Source organism: Equus caballus, chromosome 15 (assembly GCF_041296265.1).
Source record: "Equus caballus isolate H_3958 breed thoroughbred chromosome 15, TB-T2T, whole genome shotgun sequence".
Taxonomy (NCBI): domain Eukaryota; kingdom Metazoa; phylum Chordata; class Mammalia; order Perissodactyla; family Equidae; genus Equus; species Equus caballus.
The window spans coordinates 67,318,943-67,345,651 of record NC_091698.1 but is presented as its reverse complement, the minus strand read 5'-3'; the positions used below and the strand labels follow the sequence as shown (position 1 = coordinate 67,345,651).

The following is a 26,709-nucleotide window of genomic DNA, read 5'->3' as shown; positions in this document are numbered from 1 at the left end:
ACTTTGTATTCAGATCCCTGTATTTTGCACCAGCAGGTCAATCTTCCTTCCCAGCTAATCAGACTTAAAGCATATTACCAAGCTCTTCACCAGGAACATAGTAGCTGCACTCCAGATGCTTGTCAGTAAATAAGACTTAAAATACACTGCCACCCAGTGTGTCACAAAAACGCCTTTGAGAGAAATAGTATCTTTAGAGTATAACCTTGGTGGTTGGGCAACTTAGCTTTAGATTAGTAATGGAGGTAGGGGAGACCATGGTGGGGAGGGGAATCACCTTATTTGCTTCTTCACCCCACCCACTGTTGAGAAGTCACCACTTGTGAACCTGTGTTCCTGTTGAATGTGTCAATAAAAAGATTTACCAGTTGCTCTGGATTGCTCTCCCCAAGGCTAGGCAGATAACATTGATGTGCAAAGTAGTAAGGCCTAAGTAATAGGGAGTGGTGGGGCTTGTGGATCTGTCAGTGCTTGTTCATCCTCTGATAAGCATTCAAATTCAAGTGCTTTAAAAACCCTGTACTGGCCAAGCAATTCTGCAAGCACATCCTACTGGATTGATGTTTTAAGAGCTGTTTCAGAATTAATGCCAGACCAGTGTTTTTCCTCTCCCTAGAATTGTTTTTGCTGAGTTGGACTTACCCTTTTGCCTTCTAAATTAAAGGATAATATGAAACAGTGTTTTTGAAACTCATCGCTGTATTTATTGGAAGTTGCTGATGATAGTCACTATGGCATTTATAAGTGTCTCAGGGAGAAATTCCTCTCTGATTTTGTATAAACTCTGGTTCATTGCTTTGTTTGAGCAAGTCTTTTGATGATGATGTTTCAGCATATGAATAATTTTGCTTATGTTAAATCAGCTAGATGGGCTGATAGGGTGACTACTTCTGGTTTGCTTGGAACTGAGAGGGATCCTGGGATGCTGGACTTTCATTACTAAAACTGGGAGAGTCTTGGGCAAAATGGGATGAGTTGGTCACCCTATGTATTAGACAAAAACAGGAAATAATTTAAATGGGGCCTGCCATTCCACTCGAAGGTTCTGATCCCGAGTTGAGTGTTTCTTGGGAGATGAGTCTGCTGCAGCCTGGATAGTCCTTGGTTCCCTCATATGCCTCTGGGAATGTGAGTACAGGCCTTGCTGAATGGGATTCTGCAGTAAACATAATTCTCATGCAATTTGCTTTCTAACTGCAAGCTAAAGAAACAGCAATCTATTCAAGTCTGTAAGAAAATGTGGCAGTGTTGAACTTACTGAGTTGAAAACTGATGGCCTAAATAGTGTTATGCTAAAAGTTTGAATTAATTGCCTGTGTTTTAAAGATTGGGAGCTCTCATTGAAGTAATTCAGATTTTGAGTTTTGAAAAATCTACATGGTTGGAAACTGGGCAGAAATATCCCTGCAATACAGTCGTGAGTTGGAGCTGAGTAGCTGCTCCCTGTGAGGTAGTGAGTGCAGATTCCTTCTTTACCCTGATGTACTTCCCTCGTTTTGTCGCACTTCCCACCATTCTGTATGGTCTCTTTTGAAGCCATTTGTTGTCTGTCAGCTCCCTTGGCTTCCTTTGCTCATTTGATACCTGCCTGGTCCCTGTAGGTATTGTTTATCAGTCCTGGATTAGATAGTAAGGAATGTTCTAGGAAATAACCTTAGAGAGGCAAGATCTGAGCCAGTTTTTAGGGTGTCTGGCAGCGGGGATTCTTGTCTAGTACTTATAACTGATGTACTGATAATGAAAGTATCAGCTGTGTTTTGCTGTACAAAACAACAGTATTATGTCATTTAATTAATCTTTATGCTTATTTGTATTTGATATTTGTACTTTGCATGACCTGTTAAATTTAGGTTGAATCTTTCATAAGATCCACAGTTGTCAGAATCATTTACAAGTATATTCTGAATTACCTTTAAGTGAATAAGTGGTGTTACCTATATTACATGCAAATTGAGTTTTGGTTCCATTTGATGGTGTGGGTGATTTTATTTATTTTGTGAAGAAATTGGTATTTGCAAATCACAATTAAGCTGCGATACCATTTTCCACCTAAGACAGATTGTCAACCTTGGCGCTATTGACATCTTAGACTGAATAACTAATTCGTTGTTTTGAGAGGCTATCCTGTGCATGTTTAACAGCATCCCTGCCTCTACCCACTGATTCCATTAGTACTCCTCCTGCCCTGCCCCCGCAGTTCTGACAACCCAGATGTCCCCAGACGTTGACAGATGTCCTCTAGGGGAGCAAGATTGCCGCCAGTTGAGAACCAGTAATCTAAGATGAAGACCGAGAGCTTGAAAGCTGTGTTGACTGGCTGGGGAAATAGAGGCGCTCATACTCTATGATGGTAGTGTTAATTGGCACTGTGAACTAAAGGGAATAGTCTGGCACTGTTTATCAAAATCACATATATCCTTTGATAAAATCCAGTTTTAGCACTTTATCTTACAGATACACTCACATGTTTAGAAATGAAGCACTAAGGTTGTTCATGCGACGTTGTAATAGCGGAGACTGGAGACGACCTGTGTGTCCATCAGTAAGAACCTAAATTATAGAATGTCTATGGTCATGAGATTCTTTGCTGCTGTAAACAGAAAGAAGCTGATTATGTACTGATGGAACAATCTCCAAAATATAATGAAGTTAAAAAAATAAGATACAGAACAGTGTATGTAGTGTGCAACTATTTATGTAAAAGAGGAGAAAAATGCTTTATATTTGCTTGCTTGTGCATAGACTCTTTGGGAATATATTCTATAAACTGCTAACACTTGGGTGTGTGAACTGGATGTGTAGGGGTCACTGGTGAAAGTGAAGGCTCCTTTTTGCTGTAACTTTTTGAACCTTTGAATTTTCGGCTATGTTATTTACAACATTTTGCACTGAATAATGACTAATCCATTTTTATGGACCTTTTGAAAAAAACTTAATGCTATAAAATACTATGTAGTTATATGATGTTCATTCAAACTTGTGAAAAACAAATTATAGGAAAGGACAAGTAAGGCTAGCTATGTCTGTATCTACTCATTATCTTTGTATCGTCTCAGTTTTTTTTTTTTTTTTTTTTTTGAGGAAGATTAGCCCTGAGCTAACATCAGCCAGTCCTCCTCTTTTTGCTGAGGAAGGCTGGCCGTAAGCTCACATCCGAGCCCATCTTCCTCTACTTTATATGTGGGACGCCTGCCACAGCATGGCTTGACAAGCAGTGCAATGTCCCCACCCGGGATCTGAACCAGCGAACACTGGGCCACCGAGAAGCGGAACGTGCGAACTTAGCCACTGCGTCACTGGGGGGCCCCTCTTCTGTTTTTATTTTCATGCGTGAGCTCCACGGGAGCCCCAGGCCGTCTCTTCATTGTTTCATACCCTTCACCTACCAGAGTCCCTAGGACGTAATAGGTGCCTGATGAACAGTGTGTTGAATGAATGCATTACTGAAAGAACAACTAGCTTGCAGGACAGTGTTGTGTTAGGTACTTGAACACTTAACTACTTCAAATCCTCAAATCTTTCAAATCCTCAAATCTGTAACATGTACTTTTAATATTTTTCTTTAGGAGCAAAGACTCTGGAGAGTGTTGTGCTTAGTAAAATGAATTTTGAGTCTTTTGTAAAAGATCTTCTTCTAGTTCGTCAATACAGAGTTGAAGTTTATAAGAATAGAGCTGGAAATAAGGCCTCCAAGGAGAATGATTGGTATTTGGCATTTAAGGTAATTATCTTCCTTTTTAATTTAGTTATTTTTTTTAAGAGTAGAAAAAATAAAAATGGGAGCAAATTCTGCTGTATGCTTTAATGTTTTAACCAGGTTGTGATAGTAAAATGCTTTGAGAAACTTTAATATTCTTTTAGCATGTAGTTTTTATTTTTATTTACTTATTTATTTTTGAGGAAGATTAGCTCTGAGCTAACATCTGCTGCCAGTCCTCTTTGCTAAGGAAGATAGGCCATGAGCTAACATCTATGCCCATCTTCTTCTATTGTGGGATGCCTGCCACAGCATGCATAGGTCTGTGCCTGGGATTCAAACCAGCAAATCCCGGGCCACTGAGGCGGAGTGCACAAACTTAACCGCTGCACCACTGTGCTGGCCCCCTGGCATGTAGTTTTTAAAATCACAGTTTAATAGCAATTCAGAAATGCAGTAAATCTGTATTATGAGTATGAATACTCTGAGGTTTGTCACTATCCCTGAACCAAAATGATAAATAACCTTTACATGAAGTTGAATACAAGCATTAAACAAGGATTTGATTTTACTGTTTTTGAAGTAATATCACACAAATTTACAGTATCCCAAATATCTCGTTTATACACATTTGTAATGTGTTTGTATCTTTGTACGTGCTTTTCTTTTCCATTAGACTAATTTTTTGTAAGTCTGGAACTTGAGTTAGTGGTGATCATATTCCTTGGTGTGACTAGAAAGACTTATTGACGTGCATGCTTCTAATGCCTTCCTGGAGATAGTAGTGCCATTTTGTTTTATTCAGTGACTGCCTTCATTGTTCATCTGTAAGGTCATGTTTTTGTTTGTTCTTACACAATACACGCACAGAGTGTGTTCTCAGTAGATACTGGAATAAACTAATGGCTAAAACATTGTTGGGGAGGTGAGATTTATTCTTGAAAGGGAATAAATGTGTGGTAAGGGGGACAGTGCTCTGGGCTTGTAGTCAGCAAATTGCATTTCTTTTCTCCTCTGTCCCTCTGGGTGACCTTGGCAAATTTCCTAACCTCCTGTATCTGTTTGTCCTTGAACAATAAAATTAGAAGGTTTTTAAGATGCTTTCTGCCTTGAAAGTCCTTTGACTTTTTTCTGTGAGGTTTAATACAATATTTAAACATTTGACGTTGGTGCTACCCTAAATATATTCTTCAGTTTTCATTCTATATTGCCCCCACCCCCTTTGTAAATATGGACATTTACTGAAGATTGTATCTGTGAGGATTTGACATTCTCCATTATGGAGTTTCCTGGGAATTTTCATTGCTGACTTTACTGAGAAAAGTGAGACTTACGCTTAGAATTTCTAGCCTATGTCTTGAAAGATTTTAATAGAAAATTGAGGGTACCACAAAGTGATGTTTTTTTATCTCATCCTTCACAGAACTCAATTAGTAACAACACCAAAATGTGGAGTCATAAGTTCAAGCAATTACCATGATTATCAACCCATCACACCTCACTCCTTTATGTCACATCGGAATCCTTCAAGATGAATTCTTTTTAACTCCTACCCTTTACGTCAGGGGGCAGAAATCTTCAAATGTGTATTTTTGTCTGGTTATTAAAAAGGTGGTATCTTGGGCCAGTCCCAGTGGCCTAGTGGTTAAGTTCAGTGTGCTCCACTCCAGTAGCCCAGGTTCGGTTCCCAGGCACGGACCTAGACCACTTGTCTGTCAGTGGCTCACGTACAAAAAGAGGAAGATTGGCAGCAGACGTTAGCACAGGGTGGATCCTCTTCAGCAAAGAGATAAAATAAATTTTTAAAAAGGTGGTATCTTCATCCTGACCTTTTAAAAAGTTCAGATCTAAAACTGCTAAAATGGATTTAACGTTTCATTTTTTAGCTTATGGCTTCTGTTGTAAAGTATTAGTGATATTTGAAGCAGTTGATCTCTATGATTGATTTCTTTCCCATGTTCTCAGTGGTAGTATGTTCAGAGCAGGAAAGGACCTTAGGTACCATCTAATTTAGAGATTACCAGTCTTATCATTTTCAAGGACCCTCAAGATCCCAATTTTATTAGCTACTGTTTCAATTTTGAGAGTTTTTTAAAGATATGCTTCATAAACCTGTACATGTAAATCCAAAGTGTGTGTGTGAAAATATGGTTTACGTTTGTGATTGAATCAGTGGTTTTTTAATTTGAAAATGAGATAACACTGTTTTTCCATTTCTTGTGTGTGTGTGTGGGGGGGGAAGATTAGCCCTGAGCTAACATCTGTGCCAATCTTTCTCTTTTTGCTTGAGGAAGGTTGTTGCTGAGCTAACGTCTGTGCCAATCTTCCTCTGTTTTATGTGGGTTGCCACCACAGCGTAGCTTGACGAGTGGTGCTAGGTCCACATCCAGGATCCGAACCTGTGAACCCTGGGCCGCAGAAGTGGAGCACACAAACTCAACCACTATGCCACCGGGCTGGCCCCTCCATTTCATTTTTGATCCAGATTTGACTCAGAAATCCATGATTGTAGGATTTTCAGAACGATATTATGAAAAGATAAATGCTTATCATGTATGATGCTAAAAACATTCAAGAACTATTGATGACTACTGGTTGCTTAAATTTGGCTGTTACTGTGTTTATTTGGACTGTTTGTGACTATCTCATATTTCATGCCATGCTCCATCACTTGCCCCAGAAATGCCTCATGTTAACAGCATCCTATCACCTACTGAGGAGATTGAAGTATCTAGTGTCAGCCACGACTTAACACATGTTCAGACAAAAGCAAAGAAACTTGACCCTTTAGTTAGCTTGTGCAGTCTTAAAGAGAGATTTCTAATCTTTTTGAAGTAGTGAAAATAGGTCAAGGACCCTTTATTTGGAAATCACTCATCTAGAACAATCTCTGCATTTTACAGTTAAATATATTGATAGAGAGAGGTGACTTTCCAAGGTCCATTTTTTGGGGGGGCAGGGGGAGGAAGATTAGCCCTGAGCTAACAACTGCTGCAAATCCTCTTTTTTTTTTTTGCTGAGGAAGACTGGCTCTGAGCTAACATCCGTGCTCATCTTCCTCTACTTTATATGTGGGACGCTTGTCACAGCATGGCTTGACAAGCGGTACATAGGTCTTCACCCAGGATCTGAACCAGCGAACTCAAAATGGAACGTGGGAACTTAACCGCTGCACCACCAGGCTGGCCCCCAAGGTCAATTTTTAAGCTAATAATACTGCTCTCTTATGTGGTATACCTACTCAGTGATAATACTGATAGGTGCAACCAATAGGTAGTTTGTCAGAAGGTAGAAATTAAAACATGCCATTGACAGGATTATCACTTTGGGTACCTTAATGTTTGTGTGTGTATAAACCCAGCAACCAAATTTCAAACTGAAAATCACTTTTGATACAATTATTTTTAGACATGTCCAAGTGTTTTGAAAATAATTGGAAAAGTAGGGAGGATACTTTATAGAAAATGTGGTAATAATAATTGGAGTATATGGTTATAAGCAATTTTGTTTTGTAAGAAAAATATTTTGTTAATAAGAATCAACAAGTTTGGGTAATTTTTGTTTGCTAGTAAAATGTTCAAGTATGTTTAACAGTTTCTTAAAATTTTTTTTTATTTTTGCGTAGGCTTCTCCAGGTAATCTTTCTCAGTTTGAAGACATTCTTTTTGGTAACAATGATATGTCAGCTTCCATTGGTGTTGTGGGTATTAAAATGTCTACAGTTGATGGCCAAAGACAGGTTGGAGTTGGGTATGTTGACTCCATACAGAGGAAGCTGGGACTGTGTGAGTTCCCGGATAATGATCAGTTCTCCAATCTGGAGGCTCTCCTGATTCAGATTGGACCAAAGGAATGTGTTTTACCCGGAGGAGAGACTGCTGGAGACATGGGAAAACTGAGGCAGGTAAGGGAAGCAAGTCTAGTGATAGAGGAGAGTCCAAGCCTAGCAGAGGCTCCAATTAACAGGATACTGTTTTATTTAAGGAAAAAAATAGAAGTCAGAATTTTTTGTATCTAATTATAATGTTTTGTTTTGAGGAATCTCTTGATGTTTATCTTTGACAGAAACTTTGTATCTTTAATAGGACTTCAGAACAAGCTGTTTCTCATTTAAGACTTGTTCTCCCTCAGATCCTCTCCCACCCCCCCCCACCCGCAAAAGAGTGACAGCGTGTGCCATCTTAAAGGGATCACAGTGGATAAAAGGAAGGCTTTCACAGTTGGGGGGAGGGGTGCTTTAGAGCCATCAAAAACCTGCTTAGCATGGATTTATCAAATAAATAAGATATAGTTCTTCAGGATTACTTGGTGATAGTTTGAGTGGAACTTTAACCTCTTATTTTACTGATTGATTTAACAAAATTCTGATTATGCCGTTTGTGTAAGTATATGGTTTATGATTTAGATGTTTAAGGGATGGTGTATCCCCAAGGATTCTTTTCTTTCTGTGGGCCTCAAATACCATAAGAACTGCTTGAGAGATAGGAAATCTATGATGGGCATTCCGCAAGAATTATTCTGTTCAGAGTTTTTACTATTGGGACTATTTTTTGAAAGCTTTATGTGAACATAATTTTAAATTTCCATGAGAATTTAGTTTATAGATTTTAAAAATACCTGTTAATACATATATGTTACCAATGTCTTGCACATTGTGAAAAAATTTAATGTGGGTTAATAATTTAAGTTGTCATTTTATATTTATCAATGATAGTTTTCCTTTTCTCATAGTAATTTAAAGTATTTCTTGTAAAATAGGTTATTCAGAGAGGAGGAATTCTGATCACAGAAAGAAAAAGAACTGACTTTAACACAAAAGATATTTATCAGGACCTCAACCGGTTGTTGAAAGGCAAAAAGGGAGAACAGATGAATAGCGCTGTTTTGCCAGAAATGGAGAATCAGGTATGTGGATTACAAATGTGAATTTATTCTTAGATTATAGTAGTGACTTTCTAGAAGGCTACTTCTGTTATATGTATATCAAAGCCTAAATTGTGGGCCACTGAAATTAAGCTTGTTTTATCTATGCTGAAGCTTGTGGAAAAACTCAAGGAATGACTAGAAAAATTTAAACATAACCTTAGATAATTTCACAGCATATATTCCTGGGGTGGAGGAGAGTTTTATTGGTTTCACATGAAAGAGCCTGATTACTGTCACTTAAATAGGTGAGACAGCTTAGTGGTTGTAGCGGGAAAAAAAGGCCTACCAAAGCTTTATAATGTACAGGCTGTGTAGGATGTGGGGTCTTTAATAAATTATTCACCTTTCTGAGGCACTTTCGTTGTATGTTAAATAAGGTTAAAAATACCGGTCTTAAGGGATTGTTGAGCTTGGGAAGTAAAGGGATGAAAGTGTATATAGCACATAATAATTGCATAATAAATGTTACGTTTAAACAGTTTGGCTCAAAAATTGACACTGGTTTGGTATGGCCAGTGGTAGAAATGAATAAGCGAACAGTATAACTTTTTATGGGATTTTCAGTGGTTGAAGTTTATCTTCGAGGTGGATATACTTGAGAGATGTATTTTTATGGTAAAAGATTGGAAACTCTTTATAGGATATTTGTGGATCACTGCTAAGTGAATTGAAAAATTCTCTTGCATATTTAAGACAGAGCAAACTTTTTTTTAATTTCTTTTTTCTTTTTTTTTTTCTGCTTTTTCTCCCCAAATCCCCCTAGTACATAGTTGTATATTTTAGTTGTGGGTCCTTCCAGTTGTGGCATGTGGGACTTCCTCTCAGCGTGGCCTGATAGGCGGTGCCATGTCCATGCCCAGAATTCAAATCTACAAAACCCCAGGCCGTGAAGCGGAGTATGTGAACTCAACCATGGGGCCGGCCCAGAACAAACTTTTTAACTTATAATTTTCAAAGTAGATTTCAAGCTAGAATGAACTGAAACTATTGTGACTGTCATGATTTTGCATTGATTGCTTATCATGTAATAATTTGGTCCTTATAAACTAAGTTTATGTTTTACTTTTTTGTGTGTGACATAATCAAAAGCCAATATGTATGAGCGATAATCCCTGTATTAGAGAGATTTCTCTCTGTTGAAAATAGAAGCTGCCTTTAGGACTACTGAAAAAGTGTGGATTTTTTTTTTTTTTAAAGATTTTGTTTTTTGTTTTTCCTTCTTCTCCCCAAAGCCCGCGAGTACATAGTTGTGTATTTTAGTTGTGGGTCCTTCTAGTTGTGGCATGTGAGACGCCGCCTCAGCGTGGCCCGACGAGTGGTGCTAGGTCCACACCCAGGATCCGAACCAGTGAAACCCTGGGCCGCCAAAGCAGAGTGTGTGAACTTAACCACTTGGCCATGGGGCCAGCTCCAAAAGTGTGTTTTTTTGTGCCTCATGGTGACATAGCAGGAAATTCTTGTGACAGCCTTACTCATTTGTTAGAGTTTGCAAGGGCAGATAGATGGCTGTGTTATCAATTAGGAAAAATATGTACATTCACAATGAATCTAGTATCAAGTATATTTTAATAAGTGGAATTTGTCATTGGCTTATCAGTTTAATGTCCTGAACTTCTTGTTTTATGTTACAGTGAAAACATAGGCAGTTGTTTAAACTTATTATTATTTAAATATACATATAGAAAAGTGCATATAAGTGTATAACTGAATTTTCATAAATTGTAAATACCAGCATCCCTGACACAGAATAGTACTAGGACCTTAAAGATACTATTTATGCTTCCTTCTAGTCATTACTCCACCAAGGTTAACCCTGGTTCTTACCTCTGATGGTGTTGATTAGTTTGGCTTATTTTTGTAGTTTAGGTAAATAGAATTATATAGTTTATGCTCTTTTCTGTCTGTTTTCTTTTGTTCAGTGTTACGTTTGTGAGATTTATCCATATTGTTGCATGTCATTGTGGATTATCTATGCTTATATCTATTGTTGTGTAGTATTCCATAGCATGAGCATGCCAGATTTTCTCCATTTTTCTTTTGGTGGGCATTTTAGTAATTTCCACTTTTGGCTATTGTAAATAGTGCTGCTTGTAGAGTAAATTTTCACTTTCTGAAAGTCATTTTCTAATCTGAAGAGATTGGTTTATTTATTTTAAGATTTTATTTTTCTTTCTTCTCCCCAAAGCCCCCAGTACATAGTTGTATATTTTTAGTTGTGAGTCCTTTTAGTTGTGGCTTGTGGGATGCCACCTCGGCATGGCTTGATGAGCAGTGCTAGGTCTGCGCCCAGGATCTGAATCCGCAAAACCCTGGGCCACCAAAGCGGAGTGTGCAAATTTAACCACTCAGCTGCGGGGCCGGCCCTGAAGAGATTTCTTTAAACTTTGTCTGATTTCTTTGTTTGGATTGGGAAGGAACACCAAGAAAAAGGATACTGTTCAGACTTTATTTTCATTTTGCCATTTGTTTGTTAGAATTGTAGTGATAACAATCTTCTGTTGTAACTTCTTAATCTTAGGTTGCTGTTTCGTCGTTGTCTGCAGTAATCAAGTTTTTAGAACTCTTATCAGATGACTCAAACTTCGGTCAGTTTGAACTGACTACTTTTGACTTCAGCCAGTACATGAAATTGGATATTGCAGCAGTCAGAGCCCTTAACCTTTTCCAGGTAAAAAAAAAAAAAAAATACATGGATTAATAATAGTGAATGGTTAAAAAATGTTTCCTTTGATATGTACTGAAGAATCTCATTAAAGAGCTTAAGTATTTTGAAATATTGTTATACTTAGAATAGATAAATAGTTTTGAATTACTAAGTTTTTCTAGTTGCAAGCTGTATAAATAGTATTTGCCTTGGCCTATGAATAATTTTGTATCTTAACAGCAGCGTTTCTTTTCTAACTGGTAATTTTTAATACTAAGTTATTTTCAAAAACAAAAATATGAAACACTTCACGAATTTGCGTGTTATCCTTGCACAGAGGCCATGCTAATCTCTGTATCATTTCAGTTATATGTGCTGCCAAAGTGAGTGTTACAGCAGTTTTTTAAAATTACATTTTAAGTTTTATCTCTAAAACTGTAGTAATTATGAAGTGATTTTGGTTTGGGGAAAAAATACAGCAGAAAACACAGATTAACAGGTTGAAAGTTTGATTTTAGGAAGAGGAACTTTTTTGTGTGTGAGGAAGATTGGCCCTGAGCTAACATCTGTTGTCAGTCTTCTTCTGTTTGTTTGAAGAAGATGGTTGCTGAGCTAACATCTGTGCCAATAGGAAGAGAAACTTTTGTGCAAATTTCTCATTTAATATTTGAAGAGTATTAAGTGTTCTTGTTCCCAAAATTATTTAATTATCTTTCATGGCATAGTAAGGTTTTCACTAATGAGCGTGCCATTCTTTCTATTTTATGTTTTGTTTACTAGGGTTCTGTTGAAGATACCACTGGCTCCCAGTCTCTGGCTGCATTGCTGAATAAGTGCAAAACCCCTCAAGGACAAAGACTGGTTAACCAGTGGATTAAGCAGCCGCTCATGGACAAGAACAGAATAGAAGAGAGGTATATTACTAGCCTACACTTCTATAAGCTGTGGGTGACTTGCAGTTATTCCATATGATTATACCACTTAATGTTTGTTTGTTTGTTTTTCCTGAGGAAGATTCACCCTAAGCTAACATCTGTGCCAGTCTTCCTCTGTTTTGTAGGTGGGTTGCCGCCACGGCATGGCCACTGACAGACGAGTGGTGTAGGTCTGCACCTGGGAACCAAACATGGGCCCCTGAAGCGGAGCATGCCAAACTTAACCACTAGGCCACAGGGCTGGCTGCTATACCACTTACTTTAATATGCAGTTTTGCACCTGTATTTTAAGCATCTAAGTGCACAGAGAGGTACATAGTAAGAGAGTAGTAATGATTTAGATTAAGTGATTTATTTTCTTAATAATGTTTTTTTCACTATAGAAAGTTATTTATTTATTTATTTTTTTGCTGAGGAAGACTAGCCCTGAGCTAACATCAGTGCCAGTCTTCCTCTATTTTTTAGTATGTGGGCCACCAGCACAGCATGGCTGCTGACAGAACAGTGTAGGTCTGCGCCCAGGAGCCAAACCCAGGCTGCCAAAGCAGAATGTGCCAAACTTAACCACTAGGCCACTGGGGCTGGCCCATAAAGTAAAATTTTATTAGATGGTATGGATATTGTTTCGGAGCATCAACTTGGGAGCCAGCATACCTTGGTTCAAATTATGACTCTAGCACTCATTAGCTGTGTTATCTTGGGGCCAGTTACTCAACCTCTGTGTTGCAGTTTCTTCACTTTTAAGATGACAGTAATGACACACCTACTTCATAGTGTTATGAGGATTAGGTGATTTAATATGTGTAAAGTACTGTGAACAAGGTCTGGCACATAGGAAGCACTTATTCTTCCTTGTTCTGTAAAGGGTTTAAGGCAGCCTAAACATATATTTCAGAAAACTTTTAAAGTTGAGGAAATAAAAGAAAAAGTTATTTAATCTTGCTACCTTAATATGGTTAGCATTTGGGTGTATTTTATTTTTATCTTTTGTTTTAGATACATTTTAAAACTTCCAAATGAAGTATAATATGCATAAGAGCACAAATCCTAAGTGTGCAGCTTGATGGATTTTCACAAAGTGAACACATTGGCGTAAAAACACACAAGTTGAGAAACAACATAACCAGCATCCCAGAAACTCCCTTCGATTTCCTGCTAGTTATTACCCCTCCTCACTCTACGAGTATCACTGTCCTAACGTCACAGATTAGTTTTGCCTGTTTTTGAACTTTATATAAATGGAATCATTTTGTGTAGTGCAGTATGTTACTTTGTCTTAAACGTAGTTGTAATCCTAATATAGTTGTGTGCCTTAGTTTTTTCCCCACTTAGGCTCATATTATCATAAGCATTTTTTAGTGTTGCTGTTTTGTCTTTGTATTCAGCATTTTTCATAAGTATATCACGTTTAATTGAATGGATATACTTTAATTTACTTTACCTTTCTCAATAATTAGGTCATTTCTAAAGACCTTGTTGTGTACCTGATGTTTTCCATTTGGCACATTACACATTGCCAGAATGGGTAAAAGAGATTCATTATTTTTATGGCGTTGATGTTGTCAAATCATTCCAGAATTTGTGAATAACTGCTGAATACTGATGGTATACAAAAGCATAATGATCTTTTGACTCTGTGTGTGGGAAGATGCCAAGCAAACATAAAATAATGATCAGTATTGTTAAGATACCCTGCAAATAATTACCAAGCTAAGTGTTGATCCCGTAGATTCTTAAAGAGCCTTACACTAAAAATAACTCATGAGGTTAGTGAATTGTGGGTATGCCAGTATTTTATTGAAAATGCAGAAGTTGAAATGCTAAAATTGGGCCTAGCCATGTAGCCGAGTGGTTAAGTTCACGTGCTCCACTTAGGCGGCCCAGGGTTTCGCTGGTTCGGATCCTGGGTGTGGACATGGCAGCGCTCATCAAGCCATGCTGAGGCGGCACCCCACATGCAACTAGAAGGACCCACAACTAAAAATATACAACTGTGTACTGGGGGGCTTTGGAGAGAAAAAGGAAAAAGAAAATCTTAAAAAAAAAAATAGGATTGGATATTTGCAAGTAATTAAGGCAGTTTATAATTTTAATTATTTGTGAATAAGTAACTACATTTATATGTGTCAAGATTCAGACAGAACAGAAGGATATATGGTGATAAGTCTCCTACCCTTGTCCCGCCAGTGCCCAGGATCCCTTCCTCGGGCCCCTCTGTTGTATAGCTCAGGGACACATTTCTTATTGTACTCTCTGAATTGCCATCACTGCCTGGGGAGCAGCCAATCTTAGCAGTTTCTTGAGTATCCTTCCATGGGATGTCTGTGCGTAAACAAGCAAAAATTTGTGTTCTCTTGTCTTTTAATTTTTTTTTTTTAAGAAATACTAGGTAATTTAAATAACTCAAGCTGTAGGTCATTGGTTATTTTTTTTAACTTTGGGCTTGTGGGAACAGAGCAAGTGTCAGTGGTCCCCTTCTGGCTTAACAACTAGAGCATGGGTGTATTTACACCTTCAGAAACCTGACATGTCATTTATATATTATTACCAGAGTAACAAATTATTTAGAAGGCAGGATATCAAAATTAGACTTTGTTTTAGAGGGTAAGTAAAGGTTACTTTCACAGAATAGTGCAATAATTTCCAAAGTCTGGTGGTCTTATGAGGCTTATTTATTAGAAATAACATTTGCGAGGTTGGCCTTACGAGTTAGGATATCTGCTTTTCTGCACCTGTGGGATAAGAGGAAAATATTTTCTCCTTTTTATGTTGGTGAGAATTTTTTTTTTTATAGCAGCAAGTGGGAAGGCCTGTGATTTTCAAGGCCAAATGCTGAAATTCCAGAGTGGGAAGAAAAAGTTACACTTCCTTATGGAGGCTTTTGTTTAGACTGTCTCCTTGTTTTGATCACCCTTTCTCAACTCCACCTGCTGTGCTAGCTCGAGCTTCCTTCCTAGTTACACCTTCCTGGGGTTCTCGGGGCAAATCTGTGATCTCTCTCTAAGTATTTAGGATTGATCTTTCTTCAGGGTTACACATTAAATCAAGTTTTTTTGTTTTTTAATGTCGTCATTGTTTTGTGGTAATTTTCCAGAAGAGAAAATAGTGGAAATCTCTTTACTCCACCCTCTTGAAACTGTAGGGAGTTAGTTTTAAAATATCTAGCTATTAGGGTGAATTATGTTAAGGAAAGCAAAGATTTTTCTTTTTCTTTTTTATTAGAGCAGACATAAGAACAGGTGTGACTAGATCTTTGAGTTTGGTGCATATATCTTGTCAAGGACTATAGCCCAGTGATAAATTTAGGAATAATGATGAAAATGGGAGTATTTTAAAATTATTGTCGAGTGATTAGGAGGAGGAGGGTAGTAAGACTGGTGCCTGGCACTTTGCTGAGCATCTCACATTGATCAGCTGTAATGTGATGGGTACCTGATTTAAAGCCAGGCTAGCCTGACTCCAGAACCTGTGCCCTTAATCACTGTACTGTATTTATTCCTTCTGTCGCTTGTATTGAATTTGATCCAAATTAGATTTTATCATCAGAAATGAAACATTATTTTGGCTTTTATTAAAGTTATATCCTGGAATCGCTTTATTACACTGCTCATCTTTCCCTTCACTAAAACTAAAACCTATTTGCGTTGAGACTACAAATACTTTTCTTTTTTGATGAGGAATATTCGCCCTGAGCTAACATACATGCCAATCCTCCTCCACTTTGTATGTGGAATGCGGCCACAGCATGGCTTGATGTGTGGCGTGTAGGTTTGTGCTCAGGATCTGAACCCGAAACCCCGGGCTGCTGAAGTAGAGTGTGCGAACTTAACTACTACGCCACTGGGCTGGCCCCAGTACTTTTTAGCTAATGGCTTAAATACTTTATCTCCAATGAGAATGATATGTTATTACCATTTAGGGGTGATTTTCTAGGTATTTCTTCCTTTTTCTGCTTTATCTAACAATCAAATTAGAAATTCTGAGAACTCTGTCCATATTACTATTTTTTCACTTATTTTCTGGTAGATCCCAAGAGTCCTCATGTTTGTACTTATGTTAGTACTGTTGCTTTTAATCTTTTAGGGTTTTTAGGGTTTTTTGGGTTTTTTGTCTTTCCATAGATTCATCTGAAGCCTTGGTAATTTTCCCACATTTCTTTAAAGTTAGAATTCTCTAAAGATCATTGAATATATATTAGCATATGAAACAGTTCACTCTTAAATGAAATGTCTGGTAAAATAATTTATATATGTTGAGTTTGGTATTCTTACTGCTTTCTAGTGTAAAATTGAATATTTTTATGTAAAATGTAACATGATTAATGTAGCAGTCTTATTAGAAACAAATCTCCAATATAAGCATGGCTCCTATAAATTTAGAGACGGTAGTGCTTATGTGACAGTATATCATGGTTTTTGAGGCAATGTACTCCTAGACCAATTTCCAGGTTATCTTATTCTTTTGTACAAGGATATCTTTAGTTAGTAGTCCATATTCTGTGGGAACAGGTCTGGAGATCATATAGTGAGTGCACTTTCTTTAAAACAGTGAAGCATTGCTGTAGCCTCTGAGGAAGAACAGGAGGGCTTCCATTCCACTGCTTTCCCACCACTGTTTTCTCTACTTCTAAAATGTTTAGTAGAGATCCTTTTTTTTTTTTAAGATTTTATTTTTTTCCTTTTTCTCCCCAAAGCCCCCCGGTTCATAGCTGTATATTCTTAGTTGTGGGTCCTTCTAGTTGTGGCATATGGGATACCGCCTCAGCATGGCCTGATGAGCAGTGCCATGTCCGTGCCCAGGACTCGAACTGGTGAAACCCTGGGCCGCCACAGCGGAGTGCATGAACTTAACCACTCAGCCACAGGGCTGGTCCCTGGAGATCCCTTTATTGTGGTCTCTGGGCTGATCTGCTAGCCCCTTTGAATTTCATTTGCCTTCCCATCCAGCCTGCTCTGGAAAGGCAGCTACGTTTTTGTCTGTTTTTTGCTGAGGAAGATTCACCCTTAGCTAACATCTGTTGCCAATCTCCATTTTTTTTTTTTTTTCCTTTTTCTCCCCAAAGCCCCCCAGTACATAGCTGTATATTCTTAGTTGTGAGTCCTTCTGGTTGTGGCATGTGGGATGCTGCCTCAGCGTGGCTCGATGAGCAGTGCCATGTCCGCGCCCAGGATTCGAACCAACAAAACACTGGGCCGCCTGCAGCGGAGCGCGTGAACTTAACCACTTGGCCACGGGGCCGGCTCCTGCCAATCTCCTTTTTGTATGTGAGCTGCTGCTACAGAATGGCCACTGACAAAAGAGTGGTGTAGGTCGGTGCCTGGGAACCAAACCTGGGCTGCTGAAGCAGAGTGTGCCAAACTTAACCACTAGGCCAACCCGGCTGGCCCCCAGATTTTTTACTTTCCCTGAAAGCCTTCAGCTCCCTCTGCTTCTGTGCAGATGATCTCCTCTTTAATCCTTACAATCTCAAAATGTATCTGTATTTTCAGTGTTTTACTTCCTGGCTCTTTCTGAGAAGAAGAAATGCTTTTTCCTTTCCAAAACCAACCTTCCGTCTTACTGGTTAAAGTTTTTCCTGTTCTTCTCTGCTTGAGTTTTCTTCCAGTGCACCCTCTACTGTTCTCCCTTCAAGTCTCTGCTGTTGCCTCCTTTCCCCTCCCCAGTATGTTTCTCTCTTTTATATCTTGCCATACTCTTTTTTTATCTTCTCAGGCCTAGCAGAATATCTGCTACTTATTATATCAAATGAATGCTTCTGACTGCGTTAAACCATGTGAAGAACATACAAAGAAGAGACTCAAAAGCTTGTAATTGCTATTCTTTAGGTAACAGATTTATTCTCAGCTGTATAAATATGCTGTCATAAAATTTCAATCAACAGTTCCTACATTGAGAGATCAGAAATGCTAGGTTTTTTTCCCCCTGAGGAAGATTAGCCCTGAACTAACATCTGTTGCCAATCTTCCTCTTTTTTTGCTTGAGGAAGATTAGCCCTGAGCTAGCATCTCTGCCAGTCTTCCTGTATTTTATATGTGGGTTGCTGCCACAGCATGGCTGACGAGTAGTGTAGGTCTGCACCTGGGATCCGAACCTGCGAACCTGGGCCACTGAAGCAGAGTGCGCCAAACTTAACCACTAGGCCACGGGGCCAGCCCCAAAATGCTAGTTTTAAAGAAAGGACAGAATGTTGATTTTTAAGAATACCAAAAATTTTGTGAGTAATTCCATGATTGATTCTGTTGGAATTTTAGACACTAACTTCCCCAAATTATCTTGTATTCTAGTCATTTCGCAAATTAATACATCAATTGCATATAGCCGAGTAATTTTATTGAGTAGGATTGGCAGGTATAGTATGTTATGCCAACAGGAACTTCGGTACTTCTAAAATTGTGATGTAAAAGTGGCATTGTCATGGAAACAGCAGAGCAGCCTTTTTAAAAATTTTTCTGTTAGCCAGAACATAAATTGACACTGTAATTATTTCTGAAATGGCATACTGAATAGGCTTGTGAAACTAGCAGTTTATTAAGCTTTTAATGTTAACTGGACCAAAGACTGAGGGGGCTGTGTGTATATTACCTCGTGCTGTGTGTTGTAAAAGCTTTTTCCTTCCCTTGCTGTTTCACTTCTTAATTCTCTTATTGGAACTTTATACCCTTGAACAGTGTTGATACCTGTGATTCATTCTCTGGTCAGTTTGAGAGGAAACTGATAAGATGCTTGGAACAGGGAAGAAGCATAGGAAGATTCTTGATCAGAAATAACTTCTCTATGGATTCCTGCTATTTACCTGAGAGTGACGTAAGAATTTAGGTTTTTAGGGAAAGAAGAGAAAAAGAAAGATGAGGGGGTAACCATCGGCATCAGCCAGCATCAGGTTTCTTTCATCCTTTCTTCAACCCTTATGCCTCTCTCCCCTCATTATCATGAGAATTCAGGGATTTCTTATGATTGTTTGGATTCAGACTTTTTCTCACATTGTTGTGTGCATAAGAATCTCTGGAGAAGCTCCTTGAAATTTCACAGCTGGACCCCACCCCCCGGGAATTCTGTATCATTATCCACCTCCAAGTAATTTGATGCTGGTCATCTTGGACCAAACTTGGAGAAGCCCAAGTAGAGCCGGAGGCTTAGCTAGGAAGGCCCCAGTTTGCTTTAATGGACTGTGTGACTTGGCTGCATCCATTGCTCATTTTTGTTTTGCTTTTTAAATCTGGTACATGCCATAGAAGTCTTTTCTGGGTCAGTAAGTGCCTAAATTATGCTCGATGTTTGTTTATAGCCCCGGTGGCTGGTTCATAATACAAGTTTGGTAGCAGATTATTTTTCCCACTGATTTGGCATTTGCCATAACAAATACATCTACTGCCAGCTGCCTAGATATTCTCTTGACATTCTATAAAGTTTTAATTATTTTTCTCTTTATTTTCATCTTTTAAAAGTGAATTTTTATTCAAGTGCCTTTAAACCAGTGGTTCTCAACCTGGGGCACTGTTTCCCTCCAAAGGACATTTGGCAGTGTCTAGAAACATTTTTGGTCATCACACTGGAGAGAGAGTAGTGGATAGAAGGCAGGGATGCTGTTAACCACCAGAGAACAGCCCCTTACAACAAAGAATTATGTAGCCTAAATGTGAGTGTTGCCAAGGTTGGGAAATCCTACCTTAAATAATAAATGGTGGTTATGTGATTACTCTGGGGGCAGCATGTTTTTTCCGTCATGTAACATGACGGATGAACATTTTGATGATGTAGGAATCATAAATGTTGATGGAGAGACTGGTGAATAGTTAAGAGATTTAGGAAGCAAATTTATTTCTGTTCTCTTTTCCTGTGTAATTTGATGGTTAATTACTGCTCATATAGTTTACAAATATAAGGAGAAGGATTGCTCATCTGATAGCCTTCTGAATCTTGGACCATTTGCTGTGCCCGTGGTAATTTTCCCTACCTTTGATTCTTAAAATTTACCTTCCAGCTATTATTTCAATAACATCTACAACATTGGTTTTCAGACTGCAAGTTGTGACCCCCATAGTGGGTTGTGAAATTAGTGTAATGAGTAATAAACCAGCATTTTTGAAAAGTTAAATGCAATAGAAAAATAAGAGCGCATCACATATAGTAAGAGTAAGTGTTGTTTTCTGACATCTATTTTAATTATATTTTATAGGGGAGGAAAATTTCTTTTGCCTATTACCCTTTTAAATTATCTGGCTGGGGCCCTGTAAACTGAACTGACAAAAGACATTAACAAGAGATAACAAAAGAAGCTCATGCTTACACCTGGGTACACTCAGAGATGAGTAATTCCAGGGTTGGTTAGAATTTGGGCTTACTTAGCATCTTAGCAAAGGAGCAATAATTTTAGAGAATGACAAGACAAAGGAAAAAGACTTTGAGTTCCTAGGGCTGCAAATTGTGGGAAGGCAAATATTTGGGAAACTAATGGTAGAAAAAGGCTAGCTAGTAAAGTTTGTTATGTAGATTCCTCTGGTACCATCTCCAAGCTGATAAAGGTCTAAAGTTGTCTGGAGTGGTTAACTTTTGTTCTTCCTAGTAAAGAAGGATGCCGGACACCTTTGTAAGTTAAGGTCCTGCTTTAATGCAAATAGGGAGAAGGCAGAGAGCTTTAGTTTTTTCTGCTGCTCCTCAGTTGTCTTCTCAAAATATTCCTTCTGCCAAAGTGGCGTGTTTTGAGGTGGCATAATGTGCTTACTACAATGTCTGTGCGTGCATGTGCTGGCTCATGATGTAAAAAGTTATTTCTTGCTGTGGGTTACAGTGAAAAAAATGGAAAGCCACTCATTCCAATAAATGGTAAAAGCAATATGAACTGCATATTTTATAGTTCTTAACACAAGCTAAGATTGTACTTAGTAACTTTGGGAAGCAATAAGCTTATTTCAGTTACAAATTTTTGGCTTTGTGCTGTCATGAGCTAGTTTTAGGATGCATTTTGAAAATTTATAAGACCTTCTGATAGAATAAGTATTGGATTTGGCAACATTCTTGAATTGTAATTCTGTTTCATTAAAGATCATTATTTACGTGTGCAATAATGTCTTTGTTAACAACAATGTCCCAGTAATGAAATTCTTCTATTCAATTTGGTGAAAGTCAAACAAAATTGGATATATATCAGTATCTTATAATACCACTTAACATTAATTTGGTTATTAACTAATCAGAAACTGCTTACATCACAATGCTATAGAGCTTTTCATCCTCTATAAAAAGCTAACATTTCAGGATAGATTCAAGCTTCTTACATGGAACTTTTTAGTTCATTTAGTTGAGACTCATGTACCTGTTTGACAAGTTTTAATTTTATGCAGAAATATTTAAGATTAATTATAGTATAATTTGTTTCAGATTAAATTTAGTGGAAGCTTTTGTAGAAGATGCAGAATTGAGACAAAGTTTACAAGAAGATTTACTTCGTCGATTCCCAGATCTTAACCGACTTGCCAAGAAATTTCAAAGACAAGCAGCAAACTTACAAGATTGCTATCGACTCTATCAGGGTATAAATCAGCTCCCTAATGTTATACAGGCTCTGGAAAAATATGAAGGTAACAGAATGATTTTGTTTTCCTTCACTCTGAACATAGTTAGCAAATGTGCTAACAGTTGGTTTTGGTGACATACTCTGTAAGTTTTCCTAATAACAGGTTTGTTACTAAAAAACAGAAGCCAGGAGTCATGAGACAACTTAGAAGTTTTGCTTTTTAGAAATGAATGTTAGGGTTTCTGGGTTTATTAATAGGCCTGTTGCACTAACAGCAGCAGTTGAACAGGGTTCAGTTGCTAAAGAAGACTCACAGGACCCAGAATGACAGTGCCTACAAATGTACAGTTTATTACAGAAAAAGGACACAGTCTAGCAGCAGCACTAAAGTCAGGATATGCATCACAGGGAAAGGCTGTCACGGCACAGGGGCAGAGAGGTCAGGTGCAGGTTCCTATTGTCCTTCCTTTTGAAAGGTCTGTAGTGAGGTGTTCTTTCTCTCTTGGATCAGGGACCACCAATGTGTGCAGAGCACCTTGGAACCAAGGAGCCTAAAATGGAGTCTTGGCTGGGCTTTTTTATGTTTTGCTGGCCTCCTGGGCACATTCCTGTTCTGTTACTAGCTTCTGTAGCAGTGCCCTCTGGGAAGCCTCCCTGAGACCAGGTGCAAATCCTCAATCCCAGTAAACAATGCTGACAGGCTGAACAGACCTCCCTGAATATCCTCAGACCCTTGATTACAAACAGCACAATTAGTATGTTTCCTGCCTTGACCAGGGGTCATTACCTTGCAGGAACTTAAAGGACACAGCATAGGCAAATTCCCGGCCTAGTGGTTAACCTCTATGGCACACCTGTGAAAGAAAGTTAAGACAAAGCATCTTGGTCCTCTCTAACAGTTGAAGTTACCAGAATAAAGTGAGTGAGGTCACATATAAGCTAATTAGCAATGAAGTTAATTAATATAGTATTGGTGGATAAAATCAACTTGCCCTGACAAGTATAGGTGTTTGTTTTGTTTTGTATTTTTGAGGAAGCTTGGCTCTGAGCTATCATCTGTTGCCAATCTTCCTCTTTTCACTTGAGGAAGATTGTCACTGAGTTAGACGTGCCAATCTTCCTCTATTTCGTGTGGGATGCCGCTATAGCATGGCTTGACAAGTGGTGCTAGGTCTGCGCCCAGGATCCAAACCTGTGAACCCTGGGCCACTGAAGCGGAGCATGTGAACTTAACCACTATGCCACTGGGCCAGCCGCCAGCCCCTGATAAGCATAGTTGTTTTTTGCTGGGGAAGATTTGCCCTGAGCTAACATCTGTGCCAGTCTTCCTCTATTTTGTACGTGAGTTGCCACCACATCTTGGCTGCTGATGTGTGGTGTAGGTCTGTGCCTGGGAACGGAACCCAGGGTGCCAAAGTGGAGTGCACTGCACTTAACCACTAAGCCACGCGGGCTGGCCCCACCTCTTTACTTCTTATCTCTCACTTCCCTTTAATCTCTCTAATGGCTCTTTACCACAAAGTATTTTAAAAATAATTCATATCTATCCTGTTTTTTTAAAAAAGATATCCTTGTCCCTATGTCGTCTTCTTGTGTCACCCATATCTCTCTGCCTCTTTCCATTCCCAGGCAAGTTTCTGAAAGCCTCCATTTCTATCTTTCATTCACTTGGATGGCTTCCAGCCTGACCACAGTACTCACAGGGCATTTACTAAGTGACTGACTTGTTGCTAAATCCAGGGAACATGGTCCAGTCCTTATCTTCCCAGGTTTCACTGCTGAGTTTGACAGGTTTTTTTTTCCTTCCCATCTTATTGAGATGTCATTGATGTAAACATTGTATTCATTTAAGGAGTATAACGTAGTGACTTAATATTTGTATATATCTTGAAATGATCACCACGGTAAGTCTAGTTAACATCTATCACCATACATAGGCACAAATTTTTTTTCTCGTGAGAACTTTTAGATCTCCTCTCTTAGCAGCTTTCAAATATACATACAGTATTTTTAACTATAGTCGTTATACTGCACATTATATTCCCAGAGCTTATTTATCTTGTAACTGAAGCTTTGTACCTTTTGACCACCTTCGTGCATTTCTCTCACCCCGAAACCCTCATCCTTGGCAGTCACCAGTCTGTTCTGTTTCTATAAGTTTGGTCTTATTAGATTCCATATCTAAGTGAGATCATACTCACTTCTTTGTGTATCTGTCTTCTCTGACTTACTTCACTTAGCATAAAGGCCTCAAGGTTCATCCGTGTTGTCACAAATGTTAGAATTTCCTTCTTTTTTATGGCTGAGTAATGCTCTATTATATATATGTACATATATATATCTCTCTCACATCTTTATCCATACATCCATTGGTGGACACTTGGGTTGTTTCCATTTCTTGGCTGTTATAAATAATGCTGCAGTGAACGTGGGAGTGCAGATAATCTCTTCAAGATAGTGATTTCATTTCCTTGGAATATATACCCAGAAGTAGAATTGCTGGATTGTATCCTTCTATTTTTTACCTTTCTCTTAAGTGCCCCGTGACCCCACCCCCCAGAGTTCTATTTTTGTCCATCTTTTCACTAAATACCAGGAACTTTAAAACTGGGATTCTTGAATAAAGTCTTGGAAGTGTCCTGAAATTTTATGCAAAATTTTATATATATGTATATTTTTTTCTGGGGAAAGAATCTGTAATTTTCATTGGATATCAAAAGCATATGTAAACCCACTCCACTCCCCACCCTACCCCTGAAAAAAAAGATAAGAAATACTGCTCTGTACATTTTTTGGGTAGTCTTTCTCATTCCTGGGGATGAGCATGGAAGGTAGGAACTGGGGTTGAGAGTAGCTTGACTCTCTTCCTCAACCCCCCTGCAAATGTGTAGCCTAATAATGTATTTGATGAGACTTTTGCAACAAGTCAGTAATTCTTTATTTTTTTGGTGTAACACTTAAGTTATATAGACCTGTGAGAGAGAGTCTAAATCAAATGCTTCACATTGTCTACTTGGTAACTGATGTCTAGTTAGGTATTTGATGTCACTCGGCCTAGAAAATGTTAGAGGAGGAAGACTGTTTCAGGTCTTGTGCTAAGAGCTGTGTTCTCTTCTTTCTGTAACATGGAACATTGGAGACTAGGTATGCCCTGGTTATTGTGAACCTAACTAACGTCTCAAGTTTTTAAAGAAACAGCAGAATGGCATTTTGTGGAGTTCAGCACAGCTCCTTAACCTACAGATTTCATGGAGAAAGCCAAGAGTGGGGCTAATTTATGAGGGAAATAAACCAAAATGCCCTATCTTTAAAAGCAAAATCATGACTTAAAAGTTTTTTTTAGTATATTAGTGTACTGCTAGAAATTGAGTGTGTTCTCCTGACATGTTGGGATATTTTTGGTTTTTGGTAACTTTAGATTAAATGATATCTTAGTGTTATTCCTGAAACAAAAAAGAAGATAAAGTAAATTCAGAGACAGCAGAGGGCAGCAACACTATAGAAAGTAGATTTGCATCAAGTGATAAATGCTCTGCTCTAAATTATCTTTCTCCTGTCAGATATAACTATTTGAAAAATACACCTGGCCTCCCTTATTCCTCATTTCTCTTAAAATGAAAAAGTTGAGACACAACCTAAAATAATAGTATTCTGCATTTAGGACAAATTTCTGATAGTGCTTAAAACAACTCCACTAAGTATCGAGGTTGTTTTATTGATTAATTTTGTTGTAACAGCTATCATACTGAGAAAGTTAACCCTTCCCTCTCCCCATATCCAATTAATCATTTGTTTCTGTTCAATATACTTCTTAAATATCTCACATTTGCTAATTTCCCTCCCCTGGTCTGTGCATACTCCTCGGTACACCCAAAGTCATCTTTCATAGCACATCTGATCATGTCATTTGTTCCCCTTCAGTTCAGAACACGGTAATTGCTTCTCATAACCTACAGGAAAAAGCCCTCTTCCTTTGAATGATCTGGCTGCTGCTCCCCTGTTCAGCTTCCTCTACACTCCCTCACCTGTGCAGGAGTTCATCTCCAGACATGCTGTGCCCTTTTAAGCTTTTGTGCTTGTTTTTCCCCTTTTAAATGTCCTTTCCTACCTTGTTCATGTGATGAACCCCTACTGATATTTCCAGGATTGAGCTCAGATGTTACTCTTTCTGCAAAGCCTTCTCTGACCTTCTCACACAGACTAGTGGTTTCTTTCTCTGATTTCTATAGTACCTGCACTTATCTCCATTGCTTTTTTAACCCTAAATAACATAGTAAGTTAGTCTAATAAATAATCACATTTTTTACTTGATTGCTTAGTTTCCTTCTAAATGGAAGATAAGAATATAAAAGCAATTAATTTGGACTGGCCTGGTGGCACAGCGGTTAAGTTCACTTGTTCCGTTGGTGGCCTGGGGTTCTCCGGTTCGGATTCCGGGTGCAGACATGGCACCGCTTGGCAAGCCATGCTGTGGCAGGCATCCCACATATAAAGCAGAGGAAGATGGGCGCGGATGTTAGCTCAGGGCTAATCTTCCTCAAAAAAAAAAAAAAAAAGCAATTGATTTGGTATTTCCGGAAAGGAATCTGCTTTACTAATTTAGCGCTTTTTAAACTTAGCCTTTGAAGCTACTAAATAAGATTTGGTTGAATTTTGTATTTTGGAAACATTTTCTTTCTTTTTTCTTTTTTTCTTTTTATTTTTTTGAGGAAGATTAGCCCTGAGCTAACTACTGCCAGTCCTCCTCTTTTTTGCTGAGGAAGCCTGGCCCTGAGGTAACATCCATGCCCATCTTCCTCTACTTTATATGTGGGACGCCTACCACAGCATAGCGTGCCAAGCAGTGCCATGTCCACACCCAGGATCTGAACCGATGAACCCTGGGCTGCTGAGAAGCGGAATGTGTACCACCAGGCCGGCCCTGGAAATATTTTCTTTAAATTTCATGTAACAGTTTATAAAAGCAACATAAATTATAGGTAATTATCATAGT

At 38.5% G+C, this 26,709-nt stretch overlaps 1 protein-coding gene and 1 non-coding gene across 4 annotated transcripts in view; one reads left to right on the top strand and one right to left on the bottom strand.

Moving 5' to 3' along the window:
- The window catches only part of MSH2 (mutS homolog 2), a 73,645-nt gene that overhangs the window by 4,939 nt on the left and 41,997 nt on the right, over positions 1 to 26,709 (top strand). For all 3 annotated transcript variants that reach the window (XR_011426084.1, XR_011426083.1, XM_001917785.6), the window contains exons 2-7: positions 3,567 to 3,721; positions 7,323 to 7,601; positions 8,456 to 8,602; positions 11,142 to 11,291; positions 12,048 to 12,181; positions 21,581 to 21,780. Coding sequence is in view for 1 of the 3 variants with exons in the window: in XM_001917785.6 (XP_001917820.3) it covers positions 3,567 to 3,721; positions 7,323 to 7,601; positions 8,456 to 8,602; positions 11,142 to 11,291; positions 12,048 to 12,181; positions 21,581 to 21,780 (1,065 nt within the window). In the remaining 2 variants the exon portion in view is untranslated. The remainder of the gene's footprint in view (positions 1 to 3,566; positions 3,722 to 7,322; positions 7,602 to 8,455; positions 8,603 to 11,141; positions 11,292 to 12,047; positions 12,182 to 21,580; positions 21,781 to 26,709) is intronic.
- Positions 11,560 to 11,664, bottom strand: LOC111768248 (U6 spliceosomal RNA). The gene has a single exon (XR_002800427.1). It is a non-coding gene; the product is annotated as a U6 spliceosomal RNA (small nuclear RNA).